The sequence below is a fragment of the Neopsephotus bourkii genome, unplaced genomic scaffold, assembly GCF_033783945.1.
Source record: "Neopsephotus bourkii isolate Nb327-2 ecotype Australia unplaced genomic scaffold, CSIRO-AGI_Nbou_v1 NB_1067, whole genome shotgun sequence".
Taxonomy (NCBI): Eukaryota; Metazoa; Chordata; class Aves; order Psittaciformes; family Psittacidae; genus Neopsephotus; species Neopsephotus bourkii.
Genome location: NW_026901555.1, coordinates 3,219,221 through 3,233,461, shown reverse-complemented (window position 1 = coordinate 3,233,461; position 14,241 = coordinate 3,219,221). Strand labels below are relative to the sequence as shown.

The 14,241-nt window shown below is 59.9% G+C and overlaps 2 protein-coding genes across 3 annotated transcripts in view; one reads left to right on the top strand and one right to left on the bottom strand.

The window, feature by feature from the left end:
- Nucleotides 1-12,565, bottom strand: part of EFNB1 (ephrin B1) — a 101,882-nt gene extending 89,317 nt beyond the window's left edge. The window contains exon 1 of the mRNA XM_061361969.1: nucleotides 12,556-12,565. The gene's annotated coding sequence lies outside the window, so the exon portion shown is untranslated. The remainder of the gene's footprint in view (nucleotides 1-12,555) is intronic.
- NALF2 (NALCN channel auxiliary factor 2) overlaps nucleotides 12,561-14,241 on the top strand; it is an 86,708-nt gene continuing 85,027 nt past the window's right edge. For both annotated transcript variants that reach the window (XM_061361962.1, XM_061361961.1), the window contains exon 1: nucleotides 12,561-13,355. In XM_061361962.1, coding sequence (XP_061217946.1) covers nucleotides 12,594-13,355 — 762 coding nt within the window. In that variant the 5' untranslated portion in view covers nucleotides 12,561-12,593. The remainder of the gene's footprint in view (nucleotides 13,356-14,241) is intronic.

The following is a 14,241-nucleotide window of genomic DNA, read 5'->3' as shown; positions in this document are numbered from 1 at the left end:
ACAAGGGGCAATGGGTACAAACTGGAACACAAGAGGTTCCACTTAAACTTGAGAAGAAACTTCTTCTCAGTGAGGGTGACAGAACACTGGAACAGGCTGCCCAGGGAGGTTGTGGAGTCTCCTTCTCTGGAGACATTCAAAACCCGCCTGGACACGTTCCTGTGTAACCTTATCTAGGTGTTCCTGCTCCGGCAGGGGGATTGGACTAGATGATCTCTTGAGGTCCCTTCCAATCTCTAGCATACTGTGATACTGTGATACTGTGATACTGTGATGGAGGATGCTCTGCTGCAGTGTCACCCCCAGCACTGGCGTTGTCATGGATGTTCTAGAGAGCACCACTCGTGGGACATGGCCTCAACAGCAGGCACCACGTTCAGCAAAGCCCCATCCTCACCCAGTCCCAGGGCAGCACGCACAGCCCCTGTCCCTCTCCGGGCTGTGAGGAGCAAAGGCAGCTGGGTTACAGTATTGCCTGACCACATGCTTCCAAGTCTTGGCCAAGGGGATGATGTTAGATGAGTCAACAGTTGGCCTGAGCATTGGGGTCGGAAGGGTAATGCTTCCTTCAAAGTCAGATGCTTCCTCTCCTCATCAGAGACAATGATGCTCTGGGCCAGCAGTGGGTCATGTCTGCCACAGACACCAGTGTGCCTCTGAGCCTTAGGGCTTGTCCCAGGCCCCCTGAGCCCTTCCAACAGCCACTGAGGCACTGCTGCAATCCATTAGCATCAGTCCCACCAAGGTATTGCTCCGTTTCCCTGGACACCGATAATTCAGCCGGAACCTGAACAATTTTCTGCGCATAATAGCCAGAAATTTGCTCGCAGCAGCAAGCTCTGAAATCAGCATCCCAGCAGAGACAGCCTGGATTAATCAGGCTGGCCACAACTTGGAACAAACCTGCTGATTAAGCCTTGGCAGAGGCAGCGGTGTGTGCTAAGGGCCTTCCCTTTGCCTCCTGCACAGGCACAGCACGAGGGTTCAGCAATCTTTATGAAGCCATTGACTGCATTCTTCCAGAGCCGTCTGCCACCAGCGCTGCTGCCACCTGCCCCATGTCCCCTGTGTCCTCCATGTCCCCCACCCTAGGAGCAACAGGCACTGGGCACGCAGGAGGCAATGTGGGGATGTTATTGGGGTTTGGAGAGTGCTGCAAGGAGGCACCAGCCCTGCGCACTCAGGCTGCCCTCGATGGATGGAGGGAGGCAGAGCTGTGCAATGAGGCTTGGGAGAGGTTTGTGTTCCTGATGGCTTCCAAACTCCCCCTCAGACCATGCAGAATTAGAGACCCCTCTCCTGTCTAGGACTGGGGGAAATGGGTTAAACAGGAGTCCCTGCTCATTGGGATTCAATTCACAGGACTCACGAATACTACCTGGAGCACCCTGATGGTCAACACAGCCACAGCCCCACCATGAGAGTGCCGGTGCTCCTGCTGGGAGAACAGGAAAGGAAAGCCTTGGGGGTGCTTGGAGCAAACACCATGGTTTCACTGCAGTTCCAAGCCCAAGGTGCTGCTCTGGTCTCTCTCTTTGAGTCTGCCCTGCACTCTGCATCCCATGTGCTCTCCTTCTGTGCTTCTGCTTCCCTCGGGACATCACAGGCACCACGCAGGCTGGCGGCTTTCCCTAGAGCATCCCAACCTGCCTCCAGGACATCCCCCTCTCTCATCCCCCAGAGAGGTACTGCCTCAAAGCACCCCAACACCATCTCCTCTCCCTCCAGCCAGCCTGGGCAGCCCCTGAAGCCTGCATTTGCAGGGAGAACAGAACCATTCCTTGCAGGATATTTGGCTGGGTGCTGGCATTGGAAGCAGGCTGCAGCCCTGGTGCCTTGTGCTTTCCTGGGCACCCGTGGGGTTACCTGTGCACCCTCCACCGGCCTGTTCCCAGGGCTCACACTGAGCTGGGTGGGTGCTGCTGGGTGGATGGGTGCCAAGAGGGGCAGCCCTGCAGAGCGGGAGGCAGGACCCCCTCCTCCTGGCGAAGCGGCAGGATGTTTACATGGCGGTTCCTGGCTGCTGAGGACTTCACAAAGCCTCAAAAACATTAAATTAAATTAAAACAAAAATCGTAATCCCCTGTTGTTCCCTCCAGCAGATGGAAAGCAAACACAGCTGCTCTGCTCAACCTGAGCAGCCTCCACGCACCCTGGACCCTCTCCCCTGCCCACCATGCGGTGGTCCCCGCACTGAGACCGCTATGATGCACTGGATATGATGGGTGCCAGCGGGGATGCGCTGCCCAGATCCCACAGGAGTCCGGAGCCCCCTGAGGACCTCGGTTGGCAGCAAGGGCTGAGGACACTCCATCCTGCCATGGTGTGTAATGGCCACAGGCACCGAGGTGGAGAGGGAACAGGAAGGCATGTCCCAGCCCTGAGTGCCCATGGAAAGAGGTGCTTGTCCAGCTGGTCCGGCCTCTGTGGCTCTGCGGGAAGAGGACGTGCTCATGGCTTGCACTGGTGCGGGAGGACATGGCTGTCCACAGTCCATGTGGAGCACGGGGTGAAGTGGAGGTTAAACATCAGGAAACACTTTCCGGCTCTAGATGGGATCTGGTCTGCAGAGCCAGGGACAGGCTCATCAGGGTCTGGATGGGGGGACCCCAGGGGGGGCTACATGCCCACCACAGCACCACAGCTGGGATTTCCTTTTCTTCTTCCTTAATTCTAGTGCAAGCAGCAGCTCCTGGCAGCGGGGCCTGCCGCAGCTCCCCACCCCGTCTGACCTGAAACTGAGGAGAAAGGAAACATTTCCCATATTTGCTATGCAACCGCGTCAGCTCCAGGGCAGAACCATGAGTGGGAACCTTCCCAACTGTTTCCCCTAAGTAACACTTCTGGGTCTGGATTTAAATAAAGCAGAAGGCTCTCGAAATCCCAACACAAAATGGAAACACCAAATGCCCCCCCGTTTCACCTTTGCTGTGATGTGCTCAGCAGCAGTTTTAGCAAACTGCCCCAGGCTCATCAGCCTCCAGGTCCAGATCCCCCTCGCTTGGGGCCTGCTGGGGCTGCTCAGGGCTGTTAGGGATGCTCCAGCCTGAGGGGATGCTCCAAGCTGTAGGAATGCTGCCAGGGAGGCTGGGGGCTGGCAGGGGTTTTCTGGGCTGCAGGGCTACTTAAGGCTGCAAGAGTGCTTGAGGCTGGCGTTGATGCTGAGGGCTGAGAGGATGCTGTGGGCTGCGGGATGCTCACGGGCAGGGCGCTCGTAGGGCTCCAGGCAGGGCAGGGTGCAGGCAGGCAGGGCTGGGTCTCCTTGTGTGGAGCTCGGCTGTCCTCTAGTGCACGCCCGGCTCCATGACACGGTGCCGGGCAGGCAGGGAGCCCTGCCCCAACACCCACCTCCCGCTTTTCAGCCTCCCTCTCCATGTCCGCAATATCTGGGGGCTCGGCTGTATTCAGCATCCCACTCTGTCCTTTCTCCACCTCCCGTTCCCCCAGGGTTCTGCACATTTTTGGCCTCACTTTACATTAAATGCACTCTTTTAAACAGTCCGCACTTTTTCTTTCAACTCCTGCTCCTTTTAAGCTTTCGATTCTTCAATGGCTTCCACCCTTCATCAGATGCTTTCGATCTCAAATTAAACTTAGCTCTACAATTTTATCATCCCCTTGCCACTTTTCAGCCTCAACTTTTATCTGGCCTCCACTTGCTCTCCAGCCATCTACCCAGATTTAGCCTCCCACCCCTTTCAGCCTCCACTTGATTCTGAGCGAATGGATGGATGCAGCTCTGTGTCACCGTAGTCACTCTGGTGGCTCAGATTGGCTTTAGGTCCTTACTGCAGAGCTGGGGATGCTGCAGGGAGACACAGAGTTAATTTAAACCCTTGTAAGAGCCCTGGGGCACTGTCAGGCCCTGAGCAGCCTCACCTGGGGCTCCCCACACCTGCCTGCAGCTCTATTTAAGCCCAGCCTGGAGCCCTCCCTACTTTCCTGTCCTTGGGGTGGGCATCTCACCTCCACCCTTGCTTCTAGATAGATCTCAGCTGTACAGCACAGGTAACTTGTCTCTGCAGTCGGGTTGTGGATGCCCACTGTGGCTTGTTTCCATTCCTGGCTTTGCTTCCAGGGCATCTGGAGCCGCAGTGCAGCCGTACCTTGAGCCCTGTATCCCTTTGCTCCTGCCTGGATGAGCACTGGATCTGGCCCTGTGCTTGCCCTGGCTGGATGAGCTGCCTGCCCTGGGAGGGGGGGGTGAGGGCACCACCTATGTTGGGGTCACCACCATCATCGGGGCACTGAGACACAGGATGGGTTTGAGCTCCAGGCCCTTCACTGCACTGCCTGCAGCTGGCTGGGTGCTTGTGGCACCAGTGCTGCCACTGCCCTCCCCATGTGCCACATCCCTCCCACCCCTGGGTGCAGAGCTGGGCCAGACCAGGGGTTCTCCAAATGTGAAGGGTGCCTTCTTCCTGCCCTCCTTGCAGCATCCTGGGCTCCACTCACCCTGCCTTTCCCTCTCTGCACAGGGCTTGTTTTCACCACAGCCTCCTCTATCCCTCAGCCCAACTCCTGATGGGAGTGTCCTGTGCTGCAGGGAAGCCATGCTTCCAGTTTTCCTCCTGGGACCATTTCCCCAGCATTCCTTATCTCTTATTAGATAGGATCCAAAAACTAAGATGCTGTGGAGTGAGGAGAAGGCTCTGGACCTTGGGCTGAGGCATGGGGGACCTGCCGCCCCGGGGGGTCAGAGGCAAAGGTGTGGGATGAGGATGGCAGCGTCTGAGGTGAAAGGAAAACGAGTGGATGTGTTCAGATGTGCGCCCTGATGCGTGTCCGGGCAGAGGGGAGCCCCCAGACGTGTGTGAGCAGCGCGCATGGCCCAGCCGAGGGATGCACACGCGTGCGCGGGGCTGAGGGGGAACGCGACGCCCCGCTGTGCGGGGAGAGGCGCTGGGGAGCCCGCGGGGGGGCAGCAGAGCCACAGGGATGGCTCATGGAGCCTGCCCCCTTCCCCTTGCCCCCTGTGCACCCGCACCGAAGGGTGCGGGGGAATCCCCCCCGCCGAACCCAGACGCACTCTTCAGGGGCCACTTTAGGTAATGCAGACACCTCTCCGCTGGGCTGCCCGCCTCGGTGACCCCAAAACGGGGCCCAGGCACAGTGATGGTGTCTGAGCTCCCTGCAACAAAGAGGAGGTGCCCCAAATGAGCTGAGAGATGCTTCGCTGAGAGCATTGTCTGCAGGGTCTGGTGGTGTCATCCTTTGCACCCAGGTTACCCTGTGCTCAGCTCACCCCACTGGGACGGAGCAACTGCTGCTGGCATGGACTGAGAGCAGCAGCACAACCAGCTCTCCAGTCAGAGCTGGTCACCAATGAAATAAACCTGGGCTCTAACTAAGTGTGGCCAGAGAGGGTTTGGGAGCACAGGATGGCTCATGTGGTTAGCAAACCGGCTGGTCAGGGGATGTGGGTACTGGTAAGCACCCAGGCCATTGAGGAGGATGCTCTGATCAAGCCAGGTGTTCAGATCCTCTCTCCTTCCTAGGCAGCCCTGGGATCTACCATTGTTAAGCTCATCTTTACCCATCACAGGAAACAGAAGAGAAATGGGTGGCCAGCAGTATCTGTAGGTACCACCAAGGCACTAACCTGTCCTAGCCCAGCCATGGCTGAGGAGCACAACGCAAGGCCCCTTGCTCCAGGGCTCCTTGGCTCCAGCTGGATGAGCTTCCTGGCCCCAGCGGCGGCTGGTGCAGAGACCCAGGTCTGTGAGCCTGGCTCCGGGCGCTGTGCCCAATCCGATACACGTGCATGGCCTCCCTCTCTCGACCCCCACCGTCTTCAAAGGCAGTGACCTGGCAGTGGTTCTGAAACCCGGGCAGAGCCTCCATGCCACGGCTTGGCGTGCAGCTCAAAGGCTCAGCTACCAACATCTGCTTTTGTGGGCTGTAAAACCCTCTCCCTGCTCCCCTCCCTTGCTCTGAGTGCTCACAGCTGGGACCAGCATGGGGCTGCAGCCAGCCGGGGCCAGGGGAGCCACAGTGGCTGTCCCATCAGCGTGCTGTGCTATGACACCTTTGTCACCACTCTTCTGACCCCTTGGACTCACAGCCTGACTGCAGCGATGTGGGGACAAGGGGCAGAGGGCTGGGGGAGAGAGCATGGGGTGATGGAGCCTGAAATAGAGACCTCTCACACCAGGTAAGCACAGGAACACTGGTGAAGGATGTTACTTCAGGTCTGTTCCACGAGTTTGTAAGAAACATTACAGGAGTGGAAAAAGCATAGAGTACAAGTCTACATGGAGAGGAGAGGGTGCTACATCCTGCTCCATTCTAAGAGGCAAGGTTTCTGGCTTATATTTGGGTGCAGGGTAGCAGGATGAGCTGTGGGATGGATGCAGACTGGGGTTCACACAGGGGGGACCCACAAGAGGCGCCTATTCCAAGGGCAGTAGCACCAGGAGGGTGATGAGTTCCATGCTTTCTGTCCATCCCCACTCCTTACTTCTGGATGCATCAGTCTGGGGCCAAGCTGGCTGTGTCACCCTATGAGCCTTAGGTGACATGGTTTAGTGTGAGGTGTCCCTGCCCATGGCAGGGGGGTTGGAACTGGATGATCTTAAGGCCCTTTCCAACGCTAACTATTCTATGATTTTATGATTGGGCTGCAGAGTGGGTGCTGGGGCAGGCTGGGGATAATAGGGTCCCAGGGGCTCCAGGCTGCTGGGCCAAAATGCTCCCAGCAAAGCCATGGGACAGGCAGAAGGGAGAGGCACTGGGTGGGATGTGAGTGGCTTTTCTCCTGCAAATGCATGATGGAAACTAAAATCCCTTTTCATCAACAGCACACAAGAAGCACGCAGCAAGAAGGCAGGGAATGGGGGCAGGTAACAGGGAAAGGGGAATCTCCTTTCCAGCATGGTACTGCACGGCACTGGCACTGTATGAGGTCTCTGGCAGCTGGTGAATCCCTCTCACCACTAGCATGGGCTCTTGTTAAGATGCCACCATGAGAGCCCCTTCCTCAGGTGCACTGGCAGTGCTGGGAGCCCAGTCCCACTGAGTATCACTATTGACTGCCACTGCTGCTGCAGCTGCACCCAGCGCTCATCTCCCCTCTTCCCAAGAGAAGTGGGATGCAAACATGGCCATTCCCAGGAAGGGATGTGAGGCAGCTCCATGGGCCGTGCACAGGGTTCTGCTCAGAGGTAACATGGCGGCACCAGCTGTGGGACCTAATGGGAAGACCAGCTGATTCCCCGGAGGCTGCTGAGAGCCCCTGCCACCACCCATTGTTTGGGAGCTGAAGCAATAGGAGCCCTTGCCCTAGGAGCCGGGAGCCTGGCAGGTCTTGGCAGCGACCCGGCTATGTGGTCTGAAGGTTTTCCCAGGAGGGCCGTATAGAAGCAGGGCTGGCCGCTGTTGACATCACTCCGGGTATGTCTAGAAACCCAGCCAAGCGGCGCCACACGAGGGCCACCGGGGTCGGGAGGGCGCGGAGCCAGCCCGGGGATGAGGATTTGTGAATGAAAGCAGCATGGGCAGCGCCAGGCAGGCGAGACTGTGGGGTCCCCCATGGGCAATGTTGGGCAGGGCAAACCCTGGGCACCAGGGCATGGATTCCCGGCCTTTCCCAGTCTCATTGCAAGGTCCAGGAGGTATATCCGCTTCTTCTCTGTCTTCTGTTATGTCTGGTTGTGCTTGATTTACTTGCTGCCAGAGCAAAGGCTGCTATGGCTGGGAAGCTCTCAGGGCCTTTCTCTGTATTAAGCAACCTCAGCTTCACTCTGGTTGCAACAAATCTTCCCACACTGGGAGCATCCCTTAGGAGGTTCCCTAAAACCCCAGCAGTGCCCACCTCAGCTGTGGGGTCTCTCACTTCCTGCCTGACTGGGAGATGTTCAATCATAATGCAAGGCTCATTCCGGTATGTAATGCTCCTGTGATGGGTAAAGCATTTCCTGCTGCCAGCCTCCAGTGAGAGCACAGGATCTGTACTTCAGGGTGGGTTTTCAGGGACTCTGAGCCAGGCACTGGGTCCTGCCCAGGTAAGGAGTAAAGGGAGCTGCAGAGAGGGAGCACTGGGCAGGACAGCTCAAACCCATACATTTATGGGGATGAGCACAAGCCTGAGCCCAGCTACCCTACCCTGAGCACTGGGGAGGGGAGGTGAGGGCAGAGCCCTGGAGTTGAGAGGCTCAGCTTCAGGATACACCAGGATGACCATGGCTAGGACTGCTCCTGGGTCACCCTCGTGATTCCTCTGGCTACAGGTCCTCCCTCTGCCCCAGGAGGCAGAGGCTGCTGGTGACCTCCCATTTCCAGGCTTCCCCTCTGAGCTGCACCAAACAAGGGCTTTTGGAGGAGCTGGAGCACATGGGGCCCCATGCCCTGGGTTATTCTCCTCAAACCACGACACTTGCACTGTTCTTTTGGTGACTCAGTGCAGCCAGCCAGGCTCTGTCTCTTCTCCAGCTGAATTCAGACACAGAGAGCAAAGGCTTCCCTGTAGTGCAGTGCTCTGTGCCTGCAAAAAGCCCTATGTCAGCAGATGCACACACAGGCCTGATGCAACTACCCCTCTGGTCACCCCATTGTGTCAGCCCCTGGGGTCTCTTCAGGATGCTTTGGCTGTGCCTGGGGATGTGCATACCCTAATGCCTCCTATAGCTGGAGCTTGGGGTTCTCCTCCTCCTTGCTTCTTCTGGTGCTGGGCTTCCTCCTGTCACAGTTAAAAATTTGCCTTTCCAATCAGAGCATCAAGATCCCATAAAAGTGTATTGTGGAGATCCCTCTGCAAAGGCCAAGCCAAGTGTTGTCAGCTACAGCATGTAGTAGGAAAACACTGGCCTTATGCTGGTGGTGACGTCCTTACTGGTGCGTCCCCACCTGAGGGTCTGCCTGACAAGGGAGCTAGCTGGTTAGCATCAGGTAATGATGGCAACTCTCCAAATCCCCAAAAGTGCTGGTGCTCCCTGGGGAAGCCTCCTGAGCTTTGGGGCAGCAGCATCTGCCACCCAAGGAACCCTGCTCCAGCTCATGCATCTCTGCCTGGTCTAAGAAAAACATCACTAAAACACTGCCCCTAAATGCCAGCAGCAAATGCAGAGAAACCTGAGGCAGGCTGAGCAAATGAACCCGTTATGTCAGGAAGGGCTATGTATAAGCTGCTGTTTCTACAATGAGAGCAGGGAGTGGGAGGAGCGGTTGATGTTTTCCCAGCAAGGGGAGACTCCTGGGTGGAAATACCACTGCACCCTGGCAACGGAGCCCTTCACCCAGCAGGGCAGTGTTCATCCAGCCTCATGGCAGCCGGGTGATGCTGAGCAGGCCACAGGTTCTGTGGTGGGCGACTGTTCCCATCAGAGGCCTGTGTGAGCATGCAGGGAAGTTGGGGCTGAGCTCAGCCCCACAGTGTGTGCCTGCACGGGTGGGCTCCCAGGAAGCTCCTCCTGCCTGCCCTGCTGCTCCCATACAGCCTGCAAGTACCTGCTTGCGTGGGGTGCATGAAAGGACCAGGAGTGCAGGGGCAGGAAGAAAGCAGAGTCCTTTTGCTGGGGAAAAGCTGAACTACAATGGGAACAGTGGTACCTGGGGGAGATATGTGGAAAATGAGAGGCTTGATAAAGGCTTAAGGAGCAGCTCCCCACTGAAGGCAGAAGGAAGAGAAGACCCATGCTGCTAACACAAGTAAAACCTAAAGTGCTGGGCTTTCCTGGGTGCCAGCCTAGCCTTTAGCAGGAGCCACTAAACGCACCACTGTGAATGTGGAACACTAGAAGGAAAGGAGCTGCTAGGGCTGAAGGGGTTTGGTGGCAGCTAAATAATGGGGTATGCAAGGGTTTGAGGGGCTCTGTTGTTATGTCTCGGCTCTAAGCATAGAGCCTGCTGGCCTCCTGCTTGCAGCGCTGCCCTTGAGACAATTTGGGTTTGCACAGCGTGAAACTTCACTCCCCCTTGGGCTGAAACAGCAGAACCTCCCCCGGGGGAGGTGAAAGCCCTGGGGCAGAGCAGCCTGTCAGGAGAGTGACAGACCGAGCTGGAGTCCCACGGGTGCTGTCTCTTGGCTAGGCAGCACAGCTCGGGGAGCTGAGGTCCCTGCCAGCAGGCACAGAGCTGCCATCTATCAGGTGTGCCCAGGATTGTGTGCGTCTTCCCTGCCGGTGCCTCAGTTTCCCACTGGAAAGCAGGAGCTCTGCCAGGTGGGCTGGGGCTCCATTCCCCGCAGCAAGGACTTGCTGTGCTCACAGCCTTGTGCTTTGCACCCGGTGAGCTCTGTCTGTGTGGCGCAGGTGCCGGAGCTGCAGGACACGCTGCTCTCACGCTGTGCACAAGGCGGTGAGGCATTTGTGCCCGGGACACTGGGGCCATTTCATTGCAGACAGAGAGGGAGAACAGTTAGTATCCATCTCTGAAATAATGGCTCCAGTGCACCAAGCCTTGGCACAATCCTGTGTGCACAAGGGAAAGGAGCCCCGGACCTGCAGGAATAGCTCTCAGCTATCCCAGCATCTCCTCCCAGCTGGGCCATGGGCACGCTGGAGGGGCAGCAAGGGACGGGGTGAAAGAGCCAAAGGGAAGCAACCCCCCCCCGAGCTCTGCCCTGTGCTCCAGGAGCCACAGGTGTCCATGCCACGGCTCAGAGAAGCTCGGTCTCCAGTCTGGGTTGCAGTTTTCCCTATATCACTTCCACTGATGTTCGACATTTGTTCGTTCCGGCTGTAAAACCTCTCCTGGCTCTACACCAGGTATTTTTTCACCTCAGTGCCTCAGCCAGAGCAGCCCTGACTGTTGGAGTGTGTGTGGCTCAGATACATTGGTCTCTGTGATTAACGCGCTCTTTGTTCCGAGTGTGCTGCATGGCAGGGGGGTGGGAGTTCAGACCCACAGCCCCCAAGATGTCCTTGCTGTTGCAGACAGAGCTTGGTGGCCCATGCCCTGTTCTGCTGGGCCTGTGTTCAGAGGCAGGTGGCTTTAAACAGGAGCAGGGGTCCAAGTGGTGGCTGTAGCAAAGCATAATCCTCACCTGCTGGCCTGGGCATTTGGGATCAGGACAGCTGCAGACGTGAGGACTTCCACACATTGCGGTCCCGTTAGGGAAGTGCTCTGTGCACCAGTTGAGATGACAGCCCTGCTGTGCTTGCATGAGCACTGTGAGCTCCCCTTTCCCAGGGCTTGCTCTCCTCACAGGTCAGGCTGACAAATGAGAGAACAAACCCACCAGTGACTTTCCTGCCTGGGCCAGCCTGAGGGTGACAGCCCACTCCACCACCTCTGCTGATGAAGGGTGTCAGCACATTAGAGTGGCGTCAAGGAGCTGGTTCGCTTTGGGACAGAGCTTGATGAAAACCCCAGAAACAAGAACATTTGAACCAGCTCCCACAAACAGGTGAGTGCCCAATGGTGGGGATGGCTTCATGTGTGGAGAAGGAGCCTTGGAGCCAGCTCTGCTCTGCTTACAGCTGGACTTCATGTTGCTGAGCTGTGTTTAGTTTTCACCCCCAGTAAGCTAACAGTCTAATTACCCCAATAAACTCCTAATGGGGTGCCAGCAGGGTTTGGACACAAGAAGTGATGTTCCCTCGAAGCTGCCTTCCTCTCAGCTTCAGTGCCTGGGCAGAACTCGCTCCGGGTGACCCAGAAATGGGGGCGACCGGGGCTGAGGGTCAGCAGGCAGCAGGTGCCCCGGGGCTGAGGGTGAGCGGGCAGCAGGTCCCCCGGGGCTGAGGGTGAGCGGGCAGCAGAGGTCCCCCGGGGCTGAGGGTGAGCAGGCAGCAGGTCCCCCGGGGCTGAGGGTGAGCAGGCAGCAGGTGCCCCGGGGCTGAGGGTGAGCAGGCAGCAGGTCCCCCGGGGCTGAGGGTGAGCAGGCAGCAGGTCCCCCGGGACACCCGGCGCGTCCGCCACGGGAGAGCTGCGAGACCCCGCGGGCTCTGCGCCGGTTGCTGCCTGCAGAGCCCACCGCGACCCCGCTCTGCGCAGGACCAGCCCTTTCCCAGGCGGCCCCCGCTCCCCGTGCCGGCGGCGCGGGAGGCGGACGGGACAAGCCGGCGGGGGCCGAGGCTCCGGGCGAGGAGCGGGGTGAGGCCCGCGGGGCTCCGGCAGCGCTCCCGCTCCCCTCCCCGGGGCAGCGCGGCCCCGGGAGCGGCGCCCGTGCGTGCGGAGCTGTCCTTCAGCACCACGGCACCTGCCGCCGCCGGTGCCCGCGCCGAGCCGGGCCGGGCCGTGAATGGTCGGCGGGGCGGGGGGAGCCGGCCAGGCGCGCAGGCGCAGGGCGGCGCGGCTCCTCAAGGTGTTGGCGGCGCGGCCGAAGATGGCGACAGACTGAGGGCATGGGGCCCGGCGGCGGCGGGCGCGGCGGGGCCCGCGAGCTGGCGCAGCCGACGGGGAAGCGGAAAGCCGAGTGAGCGGGGCCGGGGCATGCCCCCGAGCGGCTGGCGGCGAGCCGCGGCCGGGGCCGGGGCGGGGAGCGGCGGCGGCAGCGGCGGGGCCGAGGCGGCTCGGCGGCCGGCGGCGGCCTGTAGGCGGGGGCGCGGGCATGGCGGCAGCGGCGGCGGCGCGGCGCGGCGGCCGCAGGTGACAGCGGCAACAGCGCGGCGCGCCCCGCCGCCGCCGCCGCCCCCCCGCGCCGCTCCCGCAGCATGATCCGCGGCGCCTGGATGTACCCCCGCGGGGGCGCCGCCGGCGGGGCGGTGTGCTGCGCGCCGCGCCGCAGCGACAAGCCGGTGGCCGACCCCGAACGGGCGCAGAAATGGCGCCTCTCGCTGGCCTCGCTCCTCTTCTTCACCGTCCTCCTCTCCGACCATCTGTGGCTCTGCGCCGGGGCCAAGCTCCGGGCGCGGGAGCGGAGCGGCGCCGGGAGGGCGAGGAGCCGCGGGCCGCGGGCCCTGCTGGCGGCCGAGCCGGCGGGCGGCAGCTGCGAGGCCCTGCTCGGTAACCTCAGCCGGGCCCCCGGCCCCTGCCCCGCCGCCCGCGGCGACCTGGACTCGGCCTGCGCCCGGCTGCACGCCCTGCAGCGGCCGCGGGGCTCCCCGGCCGGCGCGCCCCTCCGCTCGCCCCCCGCCGCCGCCCCCTACTTTGCCTCTCCCTCCTCCAAGAGGACCTTCCTGCAGGCTTACTTTAGGAACTTCAACCTCTCCTTTTGTGATACTTACACGATCTGGGACCTGCTGCGGGAGATGGCCGGCCCGGACGGCCTGGACTGCAGCGTGGACAACCTGATGGTGGACTTGGTGGTGGCGGCGGCCGGGGCGCTGGGCGGGGAGGCCTGTAGCAGCTGCGTCCAGGCGTACCAGCGGCTGGACCAACACGCTCAGGAAAAATACGAGGAGTTCGACCTCTTGCTGGAGAAGTACTTGCAATCGGAAGAGTACTCGGTCAGATCCTGCCTGACAGACTGCAAGGTAGGATGGGGCATCTCAGGCTCCCCCCCATGCTGTGCTGACGGGTGGGCAGCATGCTGTCCTGCAGTCACACTGAGCCCCAGGGGTTCTGGCTGCAGAGGGGTGCTGCAGCCCTCCTGCCCCCATGCCTGATGGAGCCATGCTTCCCACAGGCTGCAGGTCTCCCTGTGCCCTCAAAGACACAGCTTGGCAGTGCTGGTGAGATGAGCCCAGAGCCCTCAGGGCAGCCCGGATGGGGCGATGGGAGAAACAGGGCAGAGCAGGACCTGGTCTGGGTGTTCATGCACTCATCCCTTCACATCCATCCACATACAGGCAGGCTCCCAACGCCAGCCTCACCTGCACCCCTTTATGTGTACAGACACACACTCATGCACACACAGGCCAAGCTAGGGCAGCTTTGGGGCCCCTCATCACTGCTTCTGGCCTGCTGCTGCTGCTGCAGAAGGTTGCTGCAAAAGGGCTGGGGCAGCCCAGGGCTCTGCGAGTGACAAGCAGTGACCTGAGATGAACCAAGGTGCCAGAGCCCCTTTCCTGAATGCAGCAGCTGTGTTTCAGCCCTTCCACCCATTTTTCCCTGGGAGGTGGCCCAGAGATGCTGGGATCGGAGTCCGCTGCTTGGCATTCCCGTAGTGTCAGATTGTCCCCAGTTCCAGGGCACTGTCCATGGTCCAAAAGTGAATGGGTTGCTTCCCCCAGCATCAGTTGCGTGGAGCCTCAGCAGAGTGCTGTCTCCTCTCCAGAATGAGAGCTACGATTGCATCTCTCTCTGGAGCCCCCAGTGCAGTTCTGTGGGTGCTCTCCAGCTTTCTTATGAGTCCCAGCACTGTGGCTCCCACAGCCTTCGCCTCCTTGGAGCTGCCTGGCTCACCCGTGTGCGCTCCCT